The 17706-nt window shown below is 40.0% G+C and overlaps 3 protein-coding genes across 6 annotated transcripts in view; all 3 read right to left on the bottom strand.

Annotated features, from left to right (window-relative positions):
- Window positions 1-1439: 1439 nt before the first annotated feature.
- Window positions 1440-5782, bottom strand: LOC125884347 (uncharacterized). Its single transcript, XM_049569245.1, has 14 exons — window positions 5677-5782; window positions 5435-5579; window positions 5303-5355; window positions 4478-4567; window positions 3877-4001; window positions 3648-3791; window positions 3395-3445; window positions 3085-3258; window positions 2914-2998; window positions 2607-2824; window positions 2244-2397; window positions 1862-2079; window positions 1667-1777; window positions 1440-1578 (listed from the first exon to the last, which is right to left on the bottom strand). Exons 2-13 carry the CDS (start codon window positions 5461-5463, stop codon window positions 1688-1690), a joined length of 1431 nt encoding a protein of 476 aa, XP_049425202.1. The 5' UTR covers window positions 5464-5579; window positions 5677-5782; the 3' UTR covers window positions 1440-1578; window positions 1667-1687.
- Window positions 5783-8338: 2556 nt separating this feature from the next.
- Window positions 8339-12888, bottom strand: ankrd46b (ankyrin repeat domain 46b). The gene is made up of 4 exons (XM_049569215.1): window positions 12773-12888; window positions 10137-10479; window positions 9781-9939; window positions 8339-9656 (listed from the first exon to the last, which is right to left on the bottom strand). The coding sequence occupies exons 2-4, from the start codon at window positions 10445-10447 to the stop codon at window positions 9440-9442; spliced, it is 687 nt and encodes a 228-aa protein (XP_049425172.1). The 5' UTR covers window positions 10448-10479; window positions 12773-12888; the 3' UTR covers window positions 8339-9439.
- Window positions 12889-14183: 1295 nt separating this feature from the next.
- The window catches only part of col4a6 (collagen, type IV, alpha 6), a 134163-nt gene continuing 130640 nt past the window's right edge, over window positions 14184-17706 (bottom strand). For all 4 annotated transcript variants that reach the window (XM_049569536.1, XM_049569538.1, XM_049569535.1 and 1 more), the window contains one exon: window positions 14184-17600. In XM_049569536.1, the coding sequence (XP_049425493.1) occupies window positions 17340-17600 (261 nt within the window). In that variant the 3' untranslated portion in view covers window positions 14184-17339. The remainder of the gene's footprint in view (window positions 17601-17706) is intronic.

The raw sequence follows: 17706 nt of genomic DNA, 5'->3' as shown, positions 1-17706 counted from the left end.
TCTTGATTTTCTTTGGCCTGATTGTGCTGAAAAACATTCACACATTTACATTACAAATACTAAATATGAATTGCAGATGGACTGGTCTGATGTTCTGACATTTGAGTTTTACAAACACACACCTGTGCTTGCAGCTTCCCTCTGTGTGCCTTTGACTGGCGTGACTGAAAGGTCCAGAGAGGAATGCAAAGGGTGTTCCATAGCCACAGTACGGCTATCGTTTGCTGGGTAGCGACACTGAATTGTCAGCCTAGAACAGACAAGACTTACATCAACACCATCATGTGGTTAAAAGACAGACTGAGTTCAGTGTGTATGCTTCCAACCTGTATGGAGAATCTCTGTGTATGAGAGGATCACCCAAAGGCAGAAAATCTTGAGGGTAACTGATCTGGTTTTCATAAACAAGGAGACTTCCCTCAGTCTGAGGAAACATGAGAGGATCAGAACAGAGGCCGGAGCGAGTACTTTCTTTGTTAATCCAAGTTAATTAAATTATCTCACAGTTACAGTTGTCCCACAGGAGTCCAGGCTGAAGCTGAACAGAGCTCTAGCACTGTCCGTCTCCATGGGAACACAACTGGGGTCCAATAGCGTGGTTCGGTTGGGATGAGTGGGTGGAATGGTGTGGGTGGTGTCGACCACTGCCACCATCCTCCCTTCTGGCAAACATACTGTCAGAGAAACACTGCGAGTGTGAAGATCATTATAAACTAACACACAAATATGCTTCGGTTTGAGCTTGTGGTTTGTACCTAGCAGCTCTCTCGCCGGAAAAATGCATTTATGGACGAGACTGTCCTCCACTTTCAGAGACTCTGCGTCTACAACAGACACTTCCACTCCTGCGACAAGACCCTGCAATGTCAGCTCCTGTGTGGGAGAAGAAAAGGAGAAAATGTGCTTTATTACAGCAGAGCACCAAACTCACCAGACTCCATTTAAATAAACAGTAATTTTAAAGTGTATGGAGCCAACATATTTTCACATCTAGAGGTTATTTTATGAGTTTTAATTTGCTTCTATTAACTTTGAATTAAGTGCATTTTACGATGATAAAATTAGTGTTTATTTGAATGTAATCTGGTGGTTTTGGCGATAGCAATTTCCAGGGTCTTTCTGTTTCAAAGAAACAGAAATTATACTTTTTAAAAAAAAGGTTTATATCTGTAAGGATCCCTTCCAAAATGTTGTCAGACACTTAGAATAAAAATCTGAGCCCATCAGTGCCAAAACAAGCACTTTTAGGGGACGTAAATTGGCAGTGCTCCAATGCCCTGAGAGGTGAGACTGCAGCCTGTTTCGCTGTTACTGGCTACAGTGGTCTCACTCAATACTGGACCTCTTGGCTATGATTGGTTACCTCATAGTTCATCCAAGGGCTGTCGAAGGGGATCTCCACAGACAAGTAGTCCTCCTCCGCCTCCACGACAAACCCACCCATCTCCACCAGGTCCCAGTCCAGCTTGCGAGCTCTGAGGAACAGCTCCCACTGCAGCTCGGTCTTGGTCCCGTGGCGCAGCAGCACCAGCAGGCTGCTCTCTGTGCACTTCCCCTCCAGCTTGGGGGAACGTGGAGCTGCACCAGGTTAGAAGGGGAATCATAAGTATATTGATTTAAACCACACAAACTGCTCTAAATCTATGATGATGACTGAATTTCTCACCTGTGTATTCGACACTCTGCTCTATAGTAGCTCGATGGTAAAACACCTTTCCGCTGGGTAAGATGTTAAAAGTAAAGGAGAAAGAGAGGCTGTACGTCTCATAGCCACCACCTATATACTGGGATCAAACAGCAGGTTGTTTCAGATATTTTTGGTCTTCTAAACAAAATAAAAGTGGCTCAGTGTCAATCTGACCTCTGGGATTATTTTTGGGTGTGACAACGGGAAACGAAGCTGGTAGGAGTGGCTCCCGTTGGCGTGGGAGATCCTGGACACACTGAGGTCGTCTGTGTCACTCTGGGTCCAGGTTAAAAGGTCACCATCACCACCATCTACTGTCACTTTCTGGAGGGAAACATCAGGTGCAAAGACGCCGAATATGGCGGAGAACGATCTGTCAGATAGGTCTGTGTCTGTGGAGAGAGAGAGAGAGAGAGAGAGATCAGTGATGGCAGTGTGTTTACCACATTGGAAATACACATAATCTGTATTTCTACCTCTTTTGTTCTTTTTTATTAGCCAAATATTACTAAATATTAGTTAATATTAGTATTATCGTGGCTTAGGAAAGCCTTACTGTTGGTGAGGACTGGAATTTGTGGGATGAGAGGAGACTTGAGGAGCCTGAAGGAGCGATGCTGCGTGAAAGGCCAGCGCTCATCCTCCCACTGACTCATGAAGAACAGATCTGTAGGCATGGACTGGCTGTACTGTCCCCTCACAACACCACTCTGGAAGAATTACAGCAGACAAAACTCACGACAGAACATTTTGTACAACTGATTTCTTTAGAGCCATTCACAAAAAAAAAAAAAAAAATTCACAATTTTCTTCGACACAAATATAATTTTTCTTCCTCATCCTATAAATCATCTTATTATCTGTCACAAAATAACAAAGTGGGAGACAGTGACACTGTCCTATAGTACATCTTGTATACCTTAATGTGTCCACCATGGGCTCCAACAGGAATCCTGACCTCCACTCTCCCCTCCTGCAGGCCCATCTTGTATCCTCTCTCTTTACTTTCAGACTCACTCAGAGCCCGGCCGTTTACTCCGACCCTAACGCCTCTGTCTCTGAACCGACCGTGGACTAACGGAGAGAGAATATAAGGGACAGTCCACAGCAGGTCAGACCCATCAGCTGTAGCCTCACCTGGGGGTGAGAAAGGGGAGAGCAAGGAGACATGTCACTCTGATATTTTGCAACTGTACAATAGTGCAATACTGATGAACTGTACTAACTCAGTGTGCAGGCAGCAGTGATTTCAACAGCCAGGAGTTGGTACAGGATGATTGCTCTGACAATCTCTAAATCCACTCCACTCTCCTGGGAAAAACACCCACACACCGCATCCAGAAAAAATAACAAAACATTGCTCTGAGACCCCTGCAAAGAATATCGTCTCTGAATACCTTGACAAAGTATGAGAAAGGGGAGGAGTAGGGGCAGCGGAGGGTGAGGTGAGAGCCATGCAGTGAGATGTGGTAGCCAAGAGCAGCAGCCTCTATCGGGGAGAACACCTTCGCTTCCTCTGGTGACTGGTCATCTGTGTGGAACATCACAGCCATTGCTGCCTCGTCAGCTCCCTGCTCAGTGACAAAGATGTGTCTAATCAACTTGTTTATGAAGCCATATGAAGCAAAACCTCATTTAAAACCGCACATTCATCCTGCACACAGGATGCAATTTATTTTAAATCCTCTTGTCTTGCCATTTACTAACCTTCAACTTCTTTTTGGATGTAATGGGCAGGATATGTTGCTGCACAGACACCTAGAGAGGAAAAAAATAAGGCTCTGTATCCTTTCATAAATGGCCTGAATCTTCTCTTGGCCCTTGCATATGTTTTGGGGAAAAAAACCCTTTAAAATTAAACACAAATCTCTTTCTCTTAAACACAGTATATTGTCAAATCTCTTCCACCACCATAAAAAGTGTGGATGTGATGACATAACTACACAGGTTAGTAATTCACCTCCATATAGTTTTCCTCACACACGATCTCTCTGGTGCTCCAGCGCCCCTGGAGAGAGCAGCTGAGCTGAAAGGGATACGCTGCTGCTTTCCCATCCGCCTGCAGGTTCACAAACCAGAGACGCAGGTGATAGTCTGTGCCTCTCTGCAGAGGAGAGATACATGAGTGGTAGGTTGTTAAGAATGGAATCCTGCCACATATCAAAGTATATAAATGTAGAAAAATCTACCTCACTGTGGACGTGACAGGCCAGGAAGGAGGCACGAAACACCAGGTCTCCAACGTCATCGATTAGGACAGTGTAACCACAGAGCGTGGCCTCGTGATCAGACAGGAAGTGGAGTCCATATTGGTCTGGTGGTTTACATCAAAAGGTCATTTACATGTATGGATACCGAAGCAGAATCCAAACAATTCCATCAACAAAGAACCTCTCTGGTTCCTATTTTTCTCAAGCACCCCTTGCCCACCAAATTAGCTCTGGTTCTTGAAGCAGTTCCATTCAGGATTCGTGGAACCTTGGTGCTATCGAGCGAACAAGCTTGTGTTTTTCAGTATTTTTTATGCAGAACCACTGTAATCTAGGATGTGTCATTAATGAAAGACGTTGCTCAACAGAAGTAAACTGTAAACATGCTCACTGATGTTGTCACGGTTTGCACATCAGGTCAAGATAAACTTACTATTTTTTGGTTCCAACTGAGAGCCAAATGTACTGTAGTTAATTTTTGGTCAAAATGCTCCGAGCGGTACAAAATTACATGCGGATTTGGAATTGAACCAATACCATGTTGGAGGAAAACAGGCTTCAGGAGGATAAAGAGACATACCTTCAAAGTCAAAACGAGTCACCCGGCCAATGAAGCTGGACTTGACAGAAAGCCAGAAGTGACGATCAAGACATTTGGTCTGAAATGTTTCTGAAAATATTCAGAATGACACCAAAATGCATTAAACATTAGTTAATTCAGATGTTTCAGCGTACCCTGGGCCTTCTTCATTGCACTGAAAAATACGTACAGGAGGGCGAGGCAAACATTTTATATTACTGCATAGCGACTTTAGGTGGAACTGTGTCATGATTAATTAATCTAATTTTCTTTGTTTTAAATGTACTGGCTTGGTGGTGATATGATGCATAGCAGTGAGGCACACTGTTTTGAACATACTGTACATTTGATTACTTTATGTATGGTTTAGCACAATTTCCCACATTATAAAGCCATTGATATCATAAAAACAGTATTACTGTAGCAATACCTCCTCTCCCTATACAGTATGTGTATGTGGTAAAGGAAAACGTATGTTATTAGACAATGTAATGTTGAGAGAGGCAATAAAATTACAGTATGTAGCCATTCCACACTGCACTATGCAACACTGTATTGTAAATCTTATCCTGTATATAATTTCAGACAGGAGCTCTGTAACAGTGATAAAAGTATTTCCCCTGACATATAAAACTGCATATAGGAAGGTAGTATATTAAATTTAAAGAAAAGCATTTTATTAGCAAGGCTGAAGTAATAACCAGCCCCCAGGAGTCCCCTGAAGGACCCCCCAGAGCTCGCTGGTCCTGACATATTTCTGGTTGATATCATGACGCAGGTATTTTAGCTTTAAGGTACCTCACAGTTTTATTAAACTGGTCTTACCTGTTGGCACTGGACTGCTGACACAGTGAGGTGAGGCGAGGAGAAACACCGCACTGAAACAAATACACTACATCACTGTTTGAATGAGGTTATAATTAAAAATTAAGCTTTTGCATTTCACTTGGAACATACCCACACACAATATGGACAAATGTTTTCATTTCTGGAGTGCAAATGTAGACTTAGCTCGTTGATGTAACTGTAGATCTCGATTTTAAAGCTGTCAGTGGTGTTTACCTTCGGGAGGGCCGCCATTTTGACTGACTCACCTGTTAAGCTAATTGAGAAGCTAATTAGCATTCACTTCCGTTTACTCGGCCTTCGTCTTTACACAGCTTATATTTACTCTCAAAATTAATTAGCAAAAACCTTACATGGATATGTCATGAAGTGTTTATGTAAAGTGTTGAACAAAGTCAGCCTCTGGGTTAAAATCATAGGTTAAAATACGGTATTACAGCGACACCCAGTGGACATCCGTGTCACTAATGTAAATACATTCCCGGATGTTGACAGTATGTCCCGCCCTTCTCTGCCTTATTCTGCCTCTGATTGGCTTACTGTACCTTACTCTGCCTCTGATTGGCTTACCCTCACATTATTCAATTCAAGCTTTATTGTCACGACATTTCATGTGTTACCAAAAGCACAATTACAATTGAAGACAGTGAATTCAGTTAACTGCAATGGAATATATTAAAGGCACACTTAACAAGGATGTATTAATACATAATCATAGACATAAACTTAAAAACATATCCTCATTAAGTGAAGGAGTAAATAAAAGGCAGAGCGTGGTCTATGAGGAAATTAATGTTGACTATTTGCCTGAGACTTGCACTGACGTATTGTGCTGCATCTATGGCTACACTATTTTCTCCAAATAGATGTTACATTTTAGTCAGTGAGTGTATGAAATCTTGGACTTAACGTTTAATTTGTCCTGATGTTGTGTGTTTCTGTGGACAGTGCTGACACAGCCTGTCTCCTGTAAGCAGCCAGGTCTGCTGTGTCTGCTAGTATCCATGCCCAGGCTGTGATCACTGAGTCTGTGCATACTTTAAAACTTTATTTAAAAGCCTAGTCCCAATTAAACGCCCAGACCCTTTTACTAGCCCAGTGAGGCCACACAATTTGACAAATAAAAACTCAATAAGACGCCTGGTCTGGTTGCCAAGCAGTTCACTTTTATAGAAAATTAGGGTCGCAGGTTCAAGTCCCCATCCAGACTCAATATGGACTGTGGACTACTTGGGGCGCTCTGTTTAATGCATGTATAGGTCTTGTTTGTGCATGTGTGTGTATTTTGAGCCTGTGACAACAGAGTGAAAACACTGAATTTCCCCTCAGGGATTAATAAAGTATATCTCCTTCTTCTACAAACATACCCTCTTCTGGTGCATACAACACTAAGGTATTAAAATAATAGTGTGAGTTAGCTCACTTTCATGGTTGCAGGAGGATTCATGAGCAACACTGTCATTAATGTTGTGTACTGTAAATGAAATGGGCTGTTTTTTCATGAAAAGGGAGATAAATTTCAAATAAGTTTCAAATATTCTGGGGGGGGAAAAACTATAAAACTATAAACTATAAAATAATTTGGCGCTCCTGCAGTAACTCAGAGTACCACCTAGGGGTCATGGACCCCCTGTTGAGGCCGGTGGTTTACACTTTTTTGAGATGCCCTTTTGAAATACTGAGAAACTGAGACAGGGGCATTTTCTAAGTATGTTTTCAACATTCATTTGATATCCTTCATTATTCATTTTTACATGCTTTTGGCCTCTTTGGTCCATGCTTGTAAATAAAAAAAAAAGAGGTGTCATATTTTATAGATAGATGAGGACTGATTACTGACTGAAGAGTTGTGCAAGAGTTTCACACAGCTGGACTAGAGTCATAATTATGCAAGTAATGTCCAACAGCTGTGAAAAGGTGTTTTCCTTTTGTTATACAGTTATTCCAATAGAGTTTTGGGGTCTTTCTATGAGATCTATATTTAAAAAAGGGTGTGAAACCACATTTGCATAAGAAGACTTCTGCTGCACTAAGGTGATGATGATCAAGTGAATCCAACCTTCATTTAACATGTCCAGATATCAAGAAAAACTGTAATACTATGCAAGGCCACTGTTCCTTTACATACGTCATATTTTTCCAGGAACTGTATGGTTGTTTTTAGTTGCTTTTAAATGGTCGATCGGATGTGTTATCATTGGTTCCGAGCCTGATTTATTAACCTTTACTGCATATGGTTGCCTTAAAAAAATGTTTTTGACCCATATACCCTGCCATTCTTACATATATATATATATATATATATATTTTTTTTTTTTTACTTTTATAAGCTGTAATATCTGAAGACCTGTTTCTGATTACAGGGTGTGTACAGGTATCTTAAATGTTTAAACCTTTTCAAGATCATTTTTAAGATAATTAAGACATATTTTTAGACAAATCCTCTTTTTTCTTTGTTCAAGCATTGCAGGTCAGTATAAAAGCAGGTAACTAGGTTTATGTAGGAATGTGGTTATTAGAGTAAGCTAGGTTAAACTACATTTTTGCCAACAGGCAGCACAAACATGATGTAAAAAGTATTATGTTCAGTGGTAGGTTTAAAGACTTGTAACATCAAAAGTGTGGACTTTCACACTCAACAGCTGAACTCATTTTAAATGACCTGCAGACACTCTGGATTAATCAAATAAAAGATTAAAGGGTTATAATGTTGCATTTTGGAGTGAAAACACCATTTTCAGAAAGCAGAATGTTACGTATCAAGGAAGGGTCAAATAAAAACGGCTGTTTTACCACCTCACATCAAGATAACATACTGGAAAAAATACAACCATGTACAAGAATCCCTACAGAAGCATTCTTGGTGGATTAAAGACACATTATATTTTATACATATTTCTAAACTGTGATTTTCAGTTCCCTGTGTTCACTTCAACCTCTGTAACCACAATATCTTGTGAATGAATGCACCGCTCAGCAGAGAATTCAGAAATCAAACAACACGGGCAGTCGCCTTGTTGATTAGAATCATACATACACATGATTTTATTCTCTTTCCACATTAAATTAGGATTTACTTGTACATAGAAAATCAACAGGTGGAAAACCTACAACAAATAAAATCAACTTGGTTTACAAGGACATTAAGATAAAATGAATATACAACAAAAAAAGAAACAAAAGTAATGACTGTTAATCTGCCGCCAAAATCCTACAGTTTATGAGCGTTGTGCCTATATATGGTGTTTACAACAACAGGGTAGATTTAATGCAATAAAGCCACATGCTTTTGGCAGGAATGTCTGAATGAGCGGTCGTGAAACGTGAAGCTTTCTCTCACAAAGGCACACAGTCAAGGTGCTTCTCTAATCTGTACATGAGCAGACGACATGACATGAGGATCAACTTTCAGTCATCACAACTTAACTGCGTCCAGTCGGAGTGGATACTGATTCAATGACGGTTCAAAAAACGGAAGGGTACAGACAGCAAGGGTGCAGTGTATTAACAAAACGTACAGTATGCAGGAAAATTAATGCAGATTCAGATATTTGATAAATAACACAACTGAAAGATCAAACAAATACGAAAATAAAAGGTACAAAACATTGGCAATATACAGCTTGTAACAGAACATACAGTATGAATGAAATGAAGAGGCGTTATACGAGGAAATGTCTTTGTATAACTGCGTTAAAACAAAACAAGAGCATCATGTTGTCTCACTCTCACACTTTTTCAAAAGCAGCTTTAACTGTGAACTCATTTTAAAGGGGATATGTTACACAATAATTAAACAGGACCGACACGTGACACACTTCCTGGGCCCTTCTGTTAATCACCACACACAAGCTTGCAAGTTTGTTCAAGTTTTCAATCGAGTGAGTTTTGTTCTTTGAATCACTGCTTTTTAGAAATACTTTTTTATACTAACAATACATGATGATGTTTCTCTGTTTATATAACGGAGAAAAACACTAGATCTGGGCTGAGAATAAACAAAAATCTGGATTTCTGTTCTGGTATGAACACAGCCGAAAACAGAACTTCACTTGTTTATTTTGCTACCTCTCTACCTCATGCTTCTTCTTTACCTCACCTCATCCCACACCTCCCTCAGTGCACTAGCTCCAGCTGGCTGGTGGAGAACGGCAGCACCCCGCTGACGTAGTAGGCGATGCCCAGGGAGAGCAGGGCGATGACCACCAGCAGCAGCAGCACCCTCCAGAAGCCCAGATCCTCCACAAACTCCTGCCAGGTGGTCCTGAAGCTGGACAGGACGCCCTCGCTGCTCTGCAGGTTGGGGTTGAGTAAGGAGTGGCTCTCCATCGCACTGGGACACACAGAGGAAATCACAGTTACACATATGTAGGCTGAATGTGTCCCAAGAGTTCAGCTCAGTGCTGTGACTTAGTCTCAATCACTGAATCCTCCCCACATTCCCCACATGTGTTTACCTCTCACTATCGGCCATCTGCATGGTCTCCAGCTTGGAGTGGGGTCCTCTGTTGAAGCCCTTCACCTCCTGCTCTTCCAGTCCCTCCAGCAGACGAATGGCGTCCTTGTTGACGCCGCGTCTCTTCGCCAGCACCAGTGGGGTGGAGCCGTTGTGGTTACTATCAAGCAGGACAACCGACAGAGGAAATACAAGGGAAACCAGATCAAAACTGTAATTTCACCTACCTTTTTATTAATGTGTATTTTAATTTATTTTTAATTAACATAAAAGTGTGTTGCACTTCAATAAAACTATGCGTAAAAATATGATAAGTAAAATGTTTAAAATAAAAATATTATAAAATTGTATTCTTACCAGATATCTATCTTCAGCCCGTTGGAAACCAGGAACTGTATTGTATCCACATGACCGCACAGATGCAGCGCCGTGTTTCCTTGATAATCAGTTGCCAACAGATCGGCCCCAAACTTATGTAGGAGACGGCATATGTCCACATTCCCCCGGGCGGCGGCTAGGTGCAGGCCAGTGCGGCCCCGGTTGTCACGGATGTTGGGGTCGCATCCGGTCTCCAGGAGCCTCTTGGCGAACGGCAGGTCTCCATCGATGCAGGCCTGCAGCAGAGGCACGTTGGTCTGCGACGAGTCGTTGATGAAGACATAGGACATGTCCGAGTGGGTATCAGAAAATTCCAGCGTACCTGCAATGAGGATCAGAGAGGAAAAACACGACATATGTTTTATTAGTGATAATAATCTGAGGGGTTTGTCAGTAAAGTTTAACCATAGAAAGTGCATTGACAGGCTTTTAGGGATACTGGGAAATACATCTAAGTAGTTCTAGTAATAGGTGTTGTTAATCGCAGAATGTTGGATACACAGCACATGGCCAAATGTATGTGGACACCCACATGTGATAGTTACTGGAATTTCATTACAATAAAAGCAGTGAGAGTGAACCAAAACAGCCGGACAGCTGAACAACACCATAAAGCTCAATAAAGCAGGAGAGCTGCAGTGTCGGGGTGATCATTCTCCGTAGGTTCATCACTATGAGCGACACCTTTGACACAATGTCGCACTATGTTCACATCATCTGCTCCAGTATTATGAAAATATAAATTACAGCCACTTCAATATTCCCTTGTTCCTGTGTCATAAATGTGAGCATACATTATATTCAGTGTAGCCTGTTACCCTTTCCAACAGTTGCCCACAATGCATTTGTTATTCGTCATAAACTGTGCTGTAAACTACACCTTGAGAGCAGCTTCCTGGTCATAAACATATAATAAACAGTCATAAAATTGATTTCACAAGAGAGCAAGAGCCTTTTGAGCACAACATTAGTTCCAGTCTCTGTGAGGCTCAACAGTCTCATTTAGGAAAGAGATGCAGGTTCAGTCTGGCCCAGGCGTGTGGGCTCCATCTATTCGAGGATTAAGATCTCATTTCGGTCTGCTGTTGTTTGGATGAATCCTGACCTTTGACCTTTCCTTAATGGCAAAGTTTGAGTAATTTCCTCTAGGGGGATTTTATATAATGTTAGTTTGGTGATTAAAGTGTTTCGACAAACCAATGTGTATTCTTAAAAGTATTCTTAAAATTGTGGTTTAAGAATACTTTTAAGATGACAAATCAAAACTCTGGTTATAACACATGTTGGCATTTATTTTATTTTATTTTATTTTTTTTTACATAGAAATGTGTACCACACAGAAGTCACCCTTTCTGCACTGGGAAGCTATTATTCAACATTTAAAATGTAACATGTATATGTGCGTTTTACTGCCATTAATTAGCTTGTAAATGGAAATAAAATGCTGTAGGCCTTCACTTGTAGTACTTCTGTACATTAGGGCTGCAACTAACGATTATTTTCATTGTCGACTAATCTAATTTTATCGAAAAATGTGTTGAATTGTTGAAAAATGTCAGTCTGTCTCTCCCAAACTCCAAAATTATGTCATCTAATGTCTTGTTTTGTACTCACGTCAAAGAGTTTTACTTCACCGTCATGGGAGAGTGTGTAAAGCTGCCAATATTTGAACGTAAGAAGCTGCAGTAAGAGTATTTTGGGGTATTGTTATAGTACTTTTCTATGAAAAATGACTCAAACCGATTAGTCGACTACTAAAATAGTCACCAATTATTTTAATAGCCCATTAGTCATCGATTAGTCGACTAATCCTGGCAGCCCTACTGTACATTGGTTACCAGTACACCTTTTCACCTGAACACACATTAATTTAATCATTTTCCATTCATGTCTATGCACAAAAAAGAAAACAGTCACTTTACCTGCCCCTCTCTCAAAACATAAGTTATTAGAAGACATAGATGATCTGTCAGTTACAGTTACCAACCAATACTTAAAATATCTAATTCAGAGCCATACACAATGTTACCTTCAACAAGGGGACAGCTTCTACATGTCAACTTCATATCGTCTAATTATTCTTTCTTATTTCGTTCTTCTTAAACTGCAAATGATCTCTACAACCCTTTAAATCATTGTGTAGACATAAGCATCAGCACACATTACCTGCAAACGTACAAACCCTGCATACCACACACCAAAATGCCCTTTATGTTCAGGAGAAGACACAAGAAATCACTTTGAGCCAATGTTAGTGTAACTTAATGTTGTATGTTTGTGTTGTAAAATAACAGGTTGCAGTATAATATCTAGCCAACTGTGGCATTACCCAGCCCATGTTGCAGTGATAAAGATGGCAGCAACATCAAATTGTAGCTACGCATTTATCTTTATGACACACCAGACTGTTTGCATGCAGCGACTTCGCAGTTTGTACCAGAATTAAACGTTAGATTATGACAGCACAAGAAGCTAGCGGGGCTAATTTTAGCCTGCAAGCTAACCTTTACACACCGCTGACACACACTAATATGTGATTTAACGACTGTAGCGACATTCACATGAACTTAACGTGTAATTTAGATACTCTTTAGGCTGTAAACTGTGTTACTCACCTGTTAATATGTTCCAAATTAGCAGAAAAAAATACAGTTCGCTTTCCTACGAGCTAGCGTTGGTAGCTGTGTTGTTGTGATGCTAGGGTTCTTCTGTTGTAGTGCTGACAGCGTTGCTTCTGTCGCCCCCTACTGTCAGGGAGGTGTCATAGCGGTTACTAGCTGCACCTATTCCCATTGTTCTGTAATAATTTGATGTATTCATTTAATTTTAATGATTTAAAAAACTATTGAATAAATCTGCTTGACTATTTTTATGACATTTGATTCATATCTCGTTGTATTTTGCAGTGGTGGAAGAAGTTTTCACATCTTTTACATAAGTGAAAGTGGCAATAAAAATAATCTGTTAGGGACTGTACTTAATTTATCAGAGCAGGGGAATGGCTGATATCATGTTCCTTTCCAGAGTTAGAAATATGTTTCCTTGAGCCTCCCTGAGTGACTAGGAGAAAATGCATGACCCTCCTTTCACCAAAAATAACCATATTTGACAGTTTCTTGCTATGATAAATGGTGTCATATGAAGACTTTTAACCCTCTGGTGTGTCCAAATCACATGACCGATTTAAGATGACGTAGCAGCAAGATGCAGCCTCGCTGAGTCACTGTTTCACTGTTGTGTCAGAAGTGCGAATTTGAAACTATATACCAGTTTCAAATTGTGTTGATAGGCCAAGTAAAACCAGACTTATGATATATAATTTACGCCATACAATCAAAAAGTAGTCAAAAACGGTCAATTATACCCTTGATCACAAAGGGTTGAAGCAAGCATGCCTTTAAACCGCACTTATGGGTTTTGGGGTTCTGAGAGTATTTAAAATACAAAAATACAAAATACAACCATTCAAAGTAAAATGTAACTTCCCTAAGCAAATCAAATAACATAACTCCCTCCCCAGTGCTTAAAAATACATTTAAAGTGACACCCCTGTTTTGCACCACCCTGTCCCATCTCATAGTGAACAGTCCCTCACAGGCAAAAGTCCTGCATTCAAACTCTAGCTAAATAAAAGTACAAAAACATCAGCATCAAAATATCCTTAAAGTACCAAAAGTAAAAATATAATTCAGATAATTTAGATTACTTTATATACCCCTGGTTGGCTTAACCTTTAATAATATATCATAATTTATTATTTGATTAATAATTAATAGAGTAAAAGCAGAGGGTAACATAAAATAGAAATACTCAAGAGGGGTACAAGTACCTCAAAATTGTACTTAAGTACTTATTGACTTTCCTACACTATTATTTAAATTTTCTTTCTACATTAAGTTTTATCCTGTGTCAATGTTTATTTCATCAAATTTTAAATTCTATTTTATCAAACATGAAAAAAACCCCACCTGCTTTCATAAAATTACTGAAACACATCATTGCTTTACGAATAATAATTCAGCATCAGATATTCTTAGAGACTTTATTTCAAAGTGTGTGAGCACAGAAATAAACATTACAGTAACAGACATGTTATTACCATTTTTTTTGTTATAGATCCTCTTTGAGGAAAACTGCATTTCTTTTCTGTCACTCCAGGCATAAAACAGTTCAACTCCTTGCTTTGAAAACGGGATAACAACTGAACAGACAATAAAGACAGTTGCTGCGTCTGTTATATCATCAGAGGTGAATATATTCTCCATATAAAAACATAATCCGAAAGGCATTTTTTTTTCTCCATAATATTTAATGTACACATCATTATCATCCCATTCCCTCCCATCTCAGTAAATAAAACCAGGGGATAGTATCATGATTTACGTAAAATAATTACAATCTAGATTACAAAACCACAAAGGCTGACAAAACAAAAAAGAGAAAAATAAAATAAAATAAAACAAAAAAGGAAGTAAAATGCGACATAGTAATAAAATCAGGGCTACCAGCAGAGAGACAGAGCTATGTGCTAGACACAGTGGTCATAGTGGTTACAAGTCACCAAGCAGCTTCCACTGTCCGAGGATAAGGTCACAAGAGTCTGATATTAACCAGTTTTATGAATTAAGACCTTTAATTTACACTGCAAACCAAAGTTAATGTAAAAAAATGAGACGTTCTGTCATAAATCTGGCTCCAAAATCTACATTTATAGACAGAAAATGAGTAAATTCTTCCTCTTTCTTATCCAGGGACAGAGAAAACACACAAGGACTGGAAAAAAATAAAAATAAAATAAAGAGCTAATAGCTTTATAGACTTCTGCTCCGACATACTTTGGTGGGAAATACAGGAAGCACTATGTACAGCAATAATTAACAATCAGAGAGTGTGTGTGTGTTTGGTTTTCTGTTGCTAATTTAGTGAGTAAAGGGTGATTTAAAAAACACTAGTTTGGTCACAATGTAAAGATGAAAGCCTGTGAAGGTGGAGAGGAAATAGGGTCTGACTTGTTTCTTGTTCTAACCCATGTGAGCTCAAATCAGTGCAATACATATGAATGGGAGGCCTCATTCAAGTCGTTTGTTACAGTCAGCTGGTGAAGAGGTTTTGTTTCAGAAACTCTTTCTTCCTTTTTTATTGCATGCAGGTTCATATTTTAAGTGTTGTCGAGTTCAAGTCAACTGTCAGGGTATTTTGTAGCACCATAGAGTCGTACTGTGACATGTACAGAGATCACAGGCGTATGAAATGTGACAAATGTTGAAAGTTAAAGGACTGCACTGGTCGTTTTGCACGATAACTACAAACTGGAGCTTTCGCTTTCATCATACTTAACACGTTTAGGAAGATTTGATGATGTCAAGGCTATCGTGGGTTTGAAATGATTTCTGTAAGCTATGAAAATCAACTTGTGAAGAATCATGACTTGCTTAAAATAGTAAAAAGTGGCTTAATTGTCGGTTAGAAGCAGCCGTATCTGAAATCTGATAGTTTACACCTGAAAATGTTGCTTGCTTTGTTAGAAAATCCACTCACATGAGCAAAAATGTAAATTAAAAAAGGACTGAGAAATCTGTTGTTGTTGTTTTTTGCCTTAAAAAGTTGCTGTTGGTCCAGAATCTGATTTAAAATGTTGTGTACCGGCAGCAATCTGCTTTTGTATTTATCAATTTTTGCCCTTTTCTCTCACTTTTCCTCAGTTTTTTTTTTTTTTTAACATTTTGCTACTTTTCTCCTGTTTTTGAAATACATTTTATTCTGTTATATTTTCTCCCAAGTGTGTTTTGTGCATCTGATGTTGCACACACAACACTGATGAAAACTGTACAGTACTGTACAGTAGCTTCAGAAAAGTTGGTGACTTTAGTATCTCAGATGCTTTTAAATACATTTCCTTAACTGCACAAAGATGTAATTTTCCAAGAAACGTACAACTACAATACTGCAACTTCCTAAAAACAACAGTGTTCCCCCTTTAAATGTAAAGGCCTGGCAGTGGGAACCCCGACAGCCCAAAAGAAATGTGCACTACCTAAACTGCAGCGGTGCATCGCTATGAGTCCATGAATGACTCAAGTGTCTGTAATGAGTTCACATGTCTGTAATAACAGAAGGAAGGTTGAGTGTCCATTATGTAAACTGCCAAAGTCAGCTGAACAGGTGAGGTTAAGATAACAGGGTCAGAATCGCTAACATGGATCAAATTCAAGCTGATGTGGAGAGTGGTTCATATGGATTGCGAAAACTAATTGATAAATATTCTGAAGAGTGGGCTACATGTTTAAAATCTAAAGAAACTTCTAAGTCGTAAATTTGAGAGCAGAATTTGGTGTGGCAGTAGGTGGTGGAATGAGTGCTTAGTTTTGTTAGCATAAGGGCTAAAGCAGCTAACGTGGGGGAAACACTGAACAACACGGTGCACTAACAAGTCTTAAATCTCAACAATTTGATTTCCATACTGTTCTGAAATGAGTGATGACCAATGGAGTCATTCGCGCAAAACCACCAGTAAGTTTTGAGCTGGTGCAGCTTTAACGTAACACAATCTGTAACATCACTGTAGTTGAAGTGGTTGTAGCCGGCAGATAATACAAAAGAGGTGAAAATCGATGGCGGCCATTTCACTAAAAATGTGTGTCTGAACCGTGATCAGGTGACTCTGCTTCAGTTACATCAGCTCACTAAAGTTAAGATACAACAGACTGCCAAACAGTCTGAACCGATGCACCTGGAGCAGACGTCCCGCCCTGATGTGTAAGCGGTGCAGTGCTATCCAAAGGGGTGGCACTCTCCGAGGTAGCCGAGAACGATTCTCGCCAAAACCGTAACGAGAAAACAGACACAAAAAAATAAAACACAAAGAACATAAACAATAGCACCATTGTCAGTGATAATCTAGAGAAGAGGCATCACACTGAAGCCCTTCTCTTTCTGTTTCCTCCCTCCAACTCTTCTTTTTTTTATATAATAAGCCATTCATTCCTAAAAGGGATCAAAAACTCTAAAAACGGAGTCGATGTTGTTCGACTGGATTCAGGAGAGGGGCTCATGTACAGTCAGTCACGTGTTCTTTTATAGATTTCTGTATAAATCATCTCATCCTCCATCATCAACACCTCTCTCTTTTTTTTTCCTTTGAGGTGTTGATATATCACCTCCATCCCTCCGCTCCTCCTCCTACTACAAGAGCTTGCTGCAGACTTGGCAGCGGCTGACTTTGGAGCGCTCCTGGCCTCCCTTCAGGGTCTCCTGTAATGGCGAATAGACAAACTCCTGGCTGGGCTCCACCGTGGTGAGCCAGAAGCTGTACTTGTTGGCAAAGTAGTGGCAGGTGCCCTTGGCTCCGTTGCACTCGATGAACGGTGTTGCGCGGAAATCCTCCAGACAGGAGCCGGGAGACACCAGGGACTGACCGCCGCCCTCGGCGCCAGCTGCTGTGTGCTGCACAGGAGAGGAGAGAAGTTGATTCAGTAGCTATCTGACACAAACTGCTGTTGCTGCTGCAGGAGAGGATGATGACTGATTTTATTTGTACGCCTTATTATAA

Source organism: Epinephelus fuscoguttatus, linkage group LG23 (genome assembly GCF_011397635.1).
Source record: "Epinephelus fuscoguttatus linkage group LG23, E.fuscoguttatus.final_Chr_v1".
NCBI classification, from domain to species: domain Eukaryota; kingdom Metazoa; phylum Chordata; class Actinopteri; order Perciformes; family Serranidae; genus Epinephelus; species Epinephelus fuscoguttatus.
Note: the sequence above shows the minus strand (reverse complement) of the source record. Positions and strands in the feature narration are given on the sequence as shown.

What these genes read in the sequence shown, in the direction of transcription:
- LOC125884347 (XM_049569245.1), bottom strand. Translation starts at nt 5,463, where the DNA reads ATGAAAACATTTGTCCATATTGTGTGTGG. An exon ending in CCTGTCACGTCCACAGTGAG is followed by an intron (nt 3,792 to 3,876) that starts GTAGATTTTTCT and finishes TCTCCTCTGCAG; the next exon opens with AGAGGCACAGACTATCACCT. An exon ending in AATTCCAGTCCTCACCAACA is followed by an intron (nt 2,080 to 2,243) that starts GTAAGGCTTTCC and finishes CTCTCTCCACAG; the next exon opens with ACACAGACCTATCTGACAGA.
- ankrd46b (XM_049569215.1), bottom strand. Translation starts at nt 10,447, where the DNA reads ATGTCCTATGTCTTCATCAACGACTCGTCGCAGACCAACGTGCCTCTG. An exon ending in GGGCTGAAGATAGATATCTG is followed by an intron (nt 9,940 to 10,136) that starts GTAAGAATACAA and finishes CCTGCTTGATAG; the next exon opens with TAACCACAACGGCTCCACCC. An exon ending in CAGATGGCCGATAGTGAGAG is followed by an intron (nt 9,657 to 9,780) that starts GTAAACACATGT and finishes TGTGTGTCCCAG; the next exon opens with TGCGATGGAGAGCCACTCCT.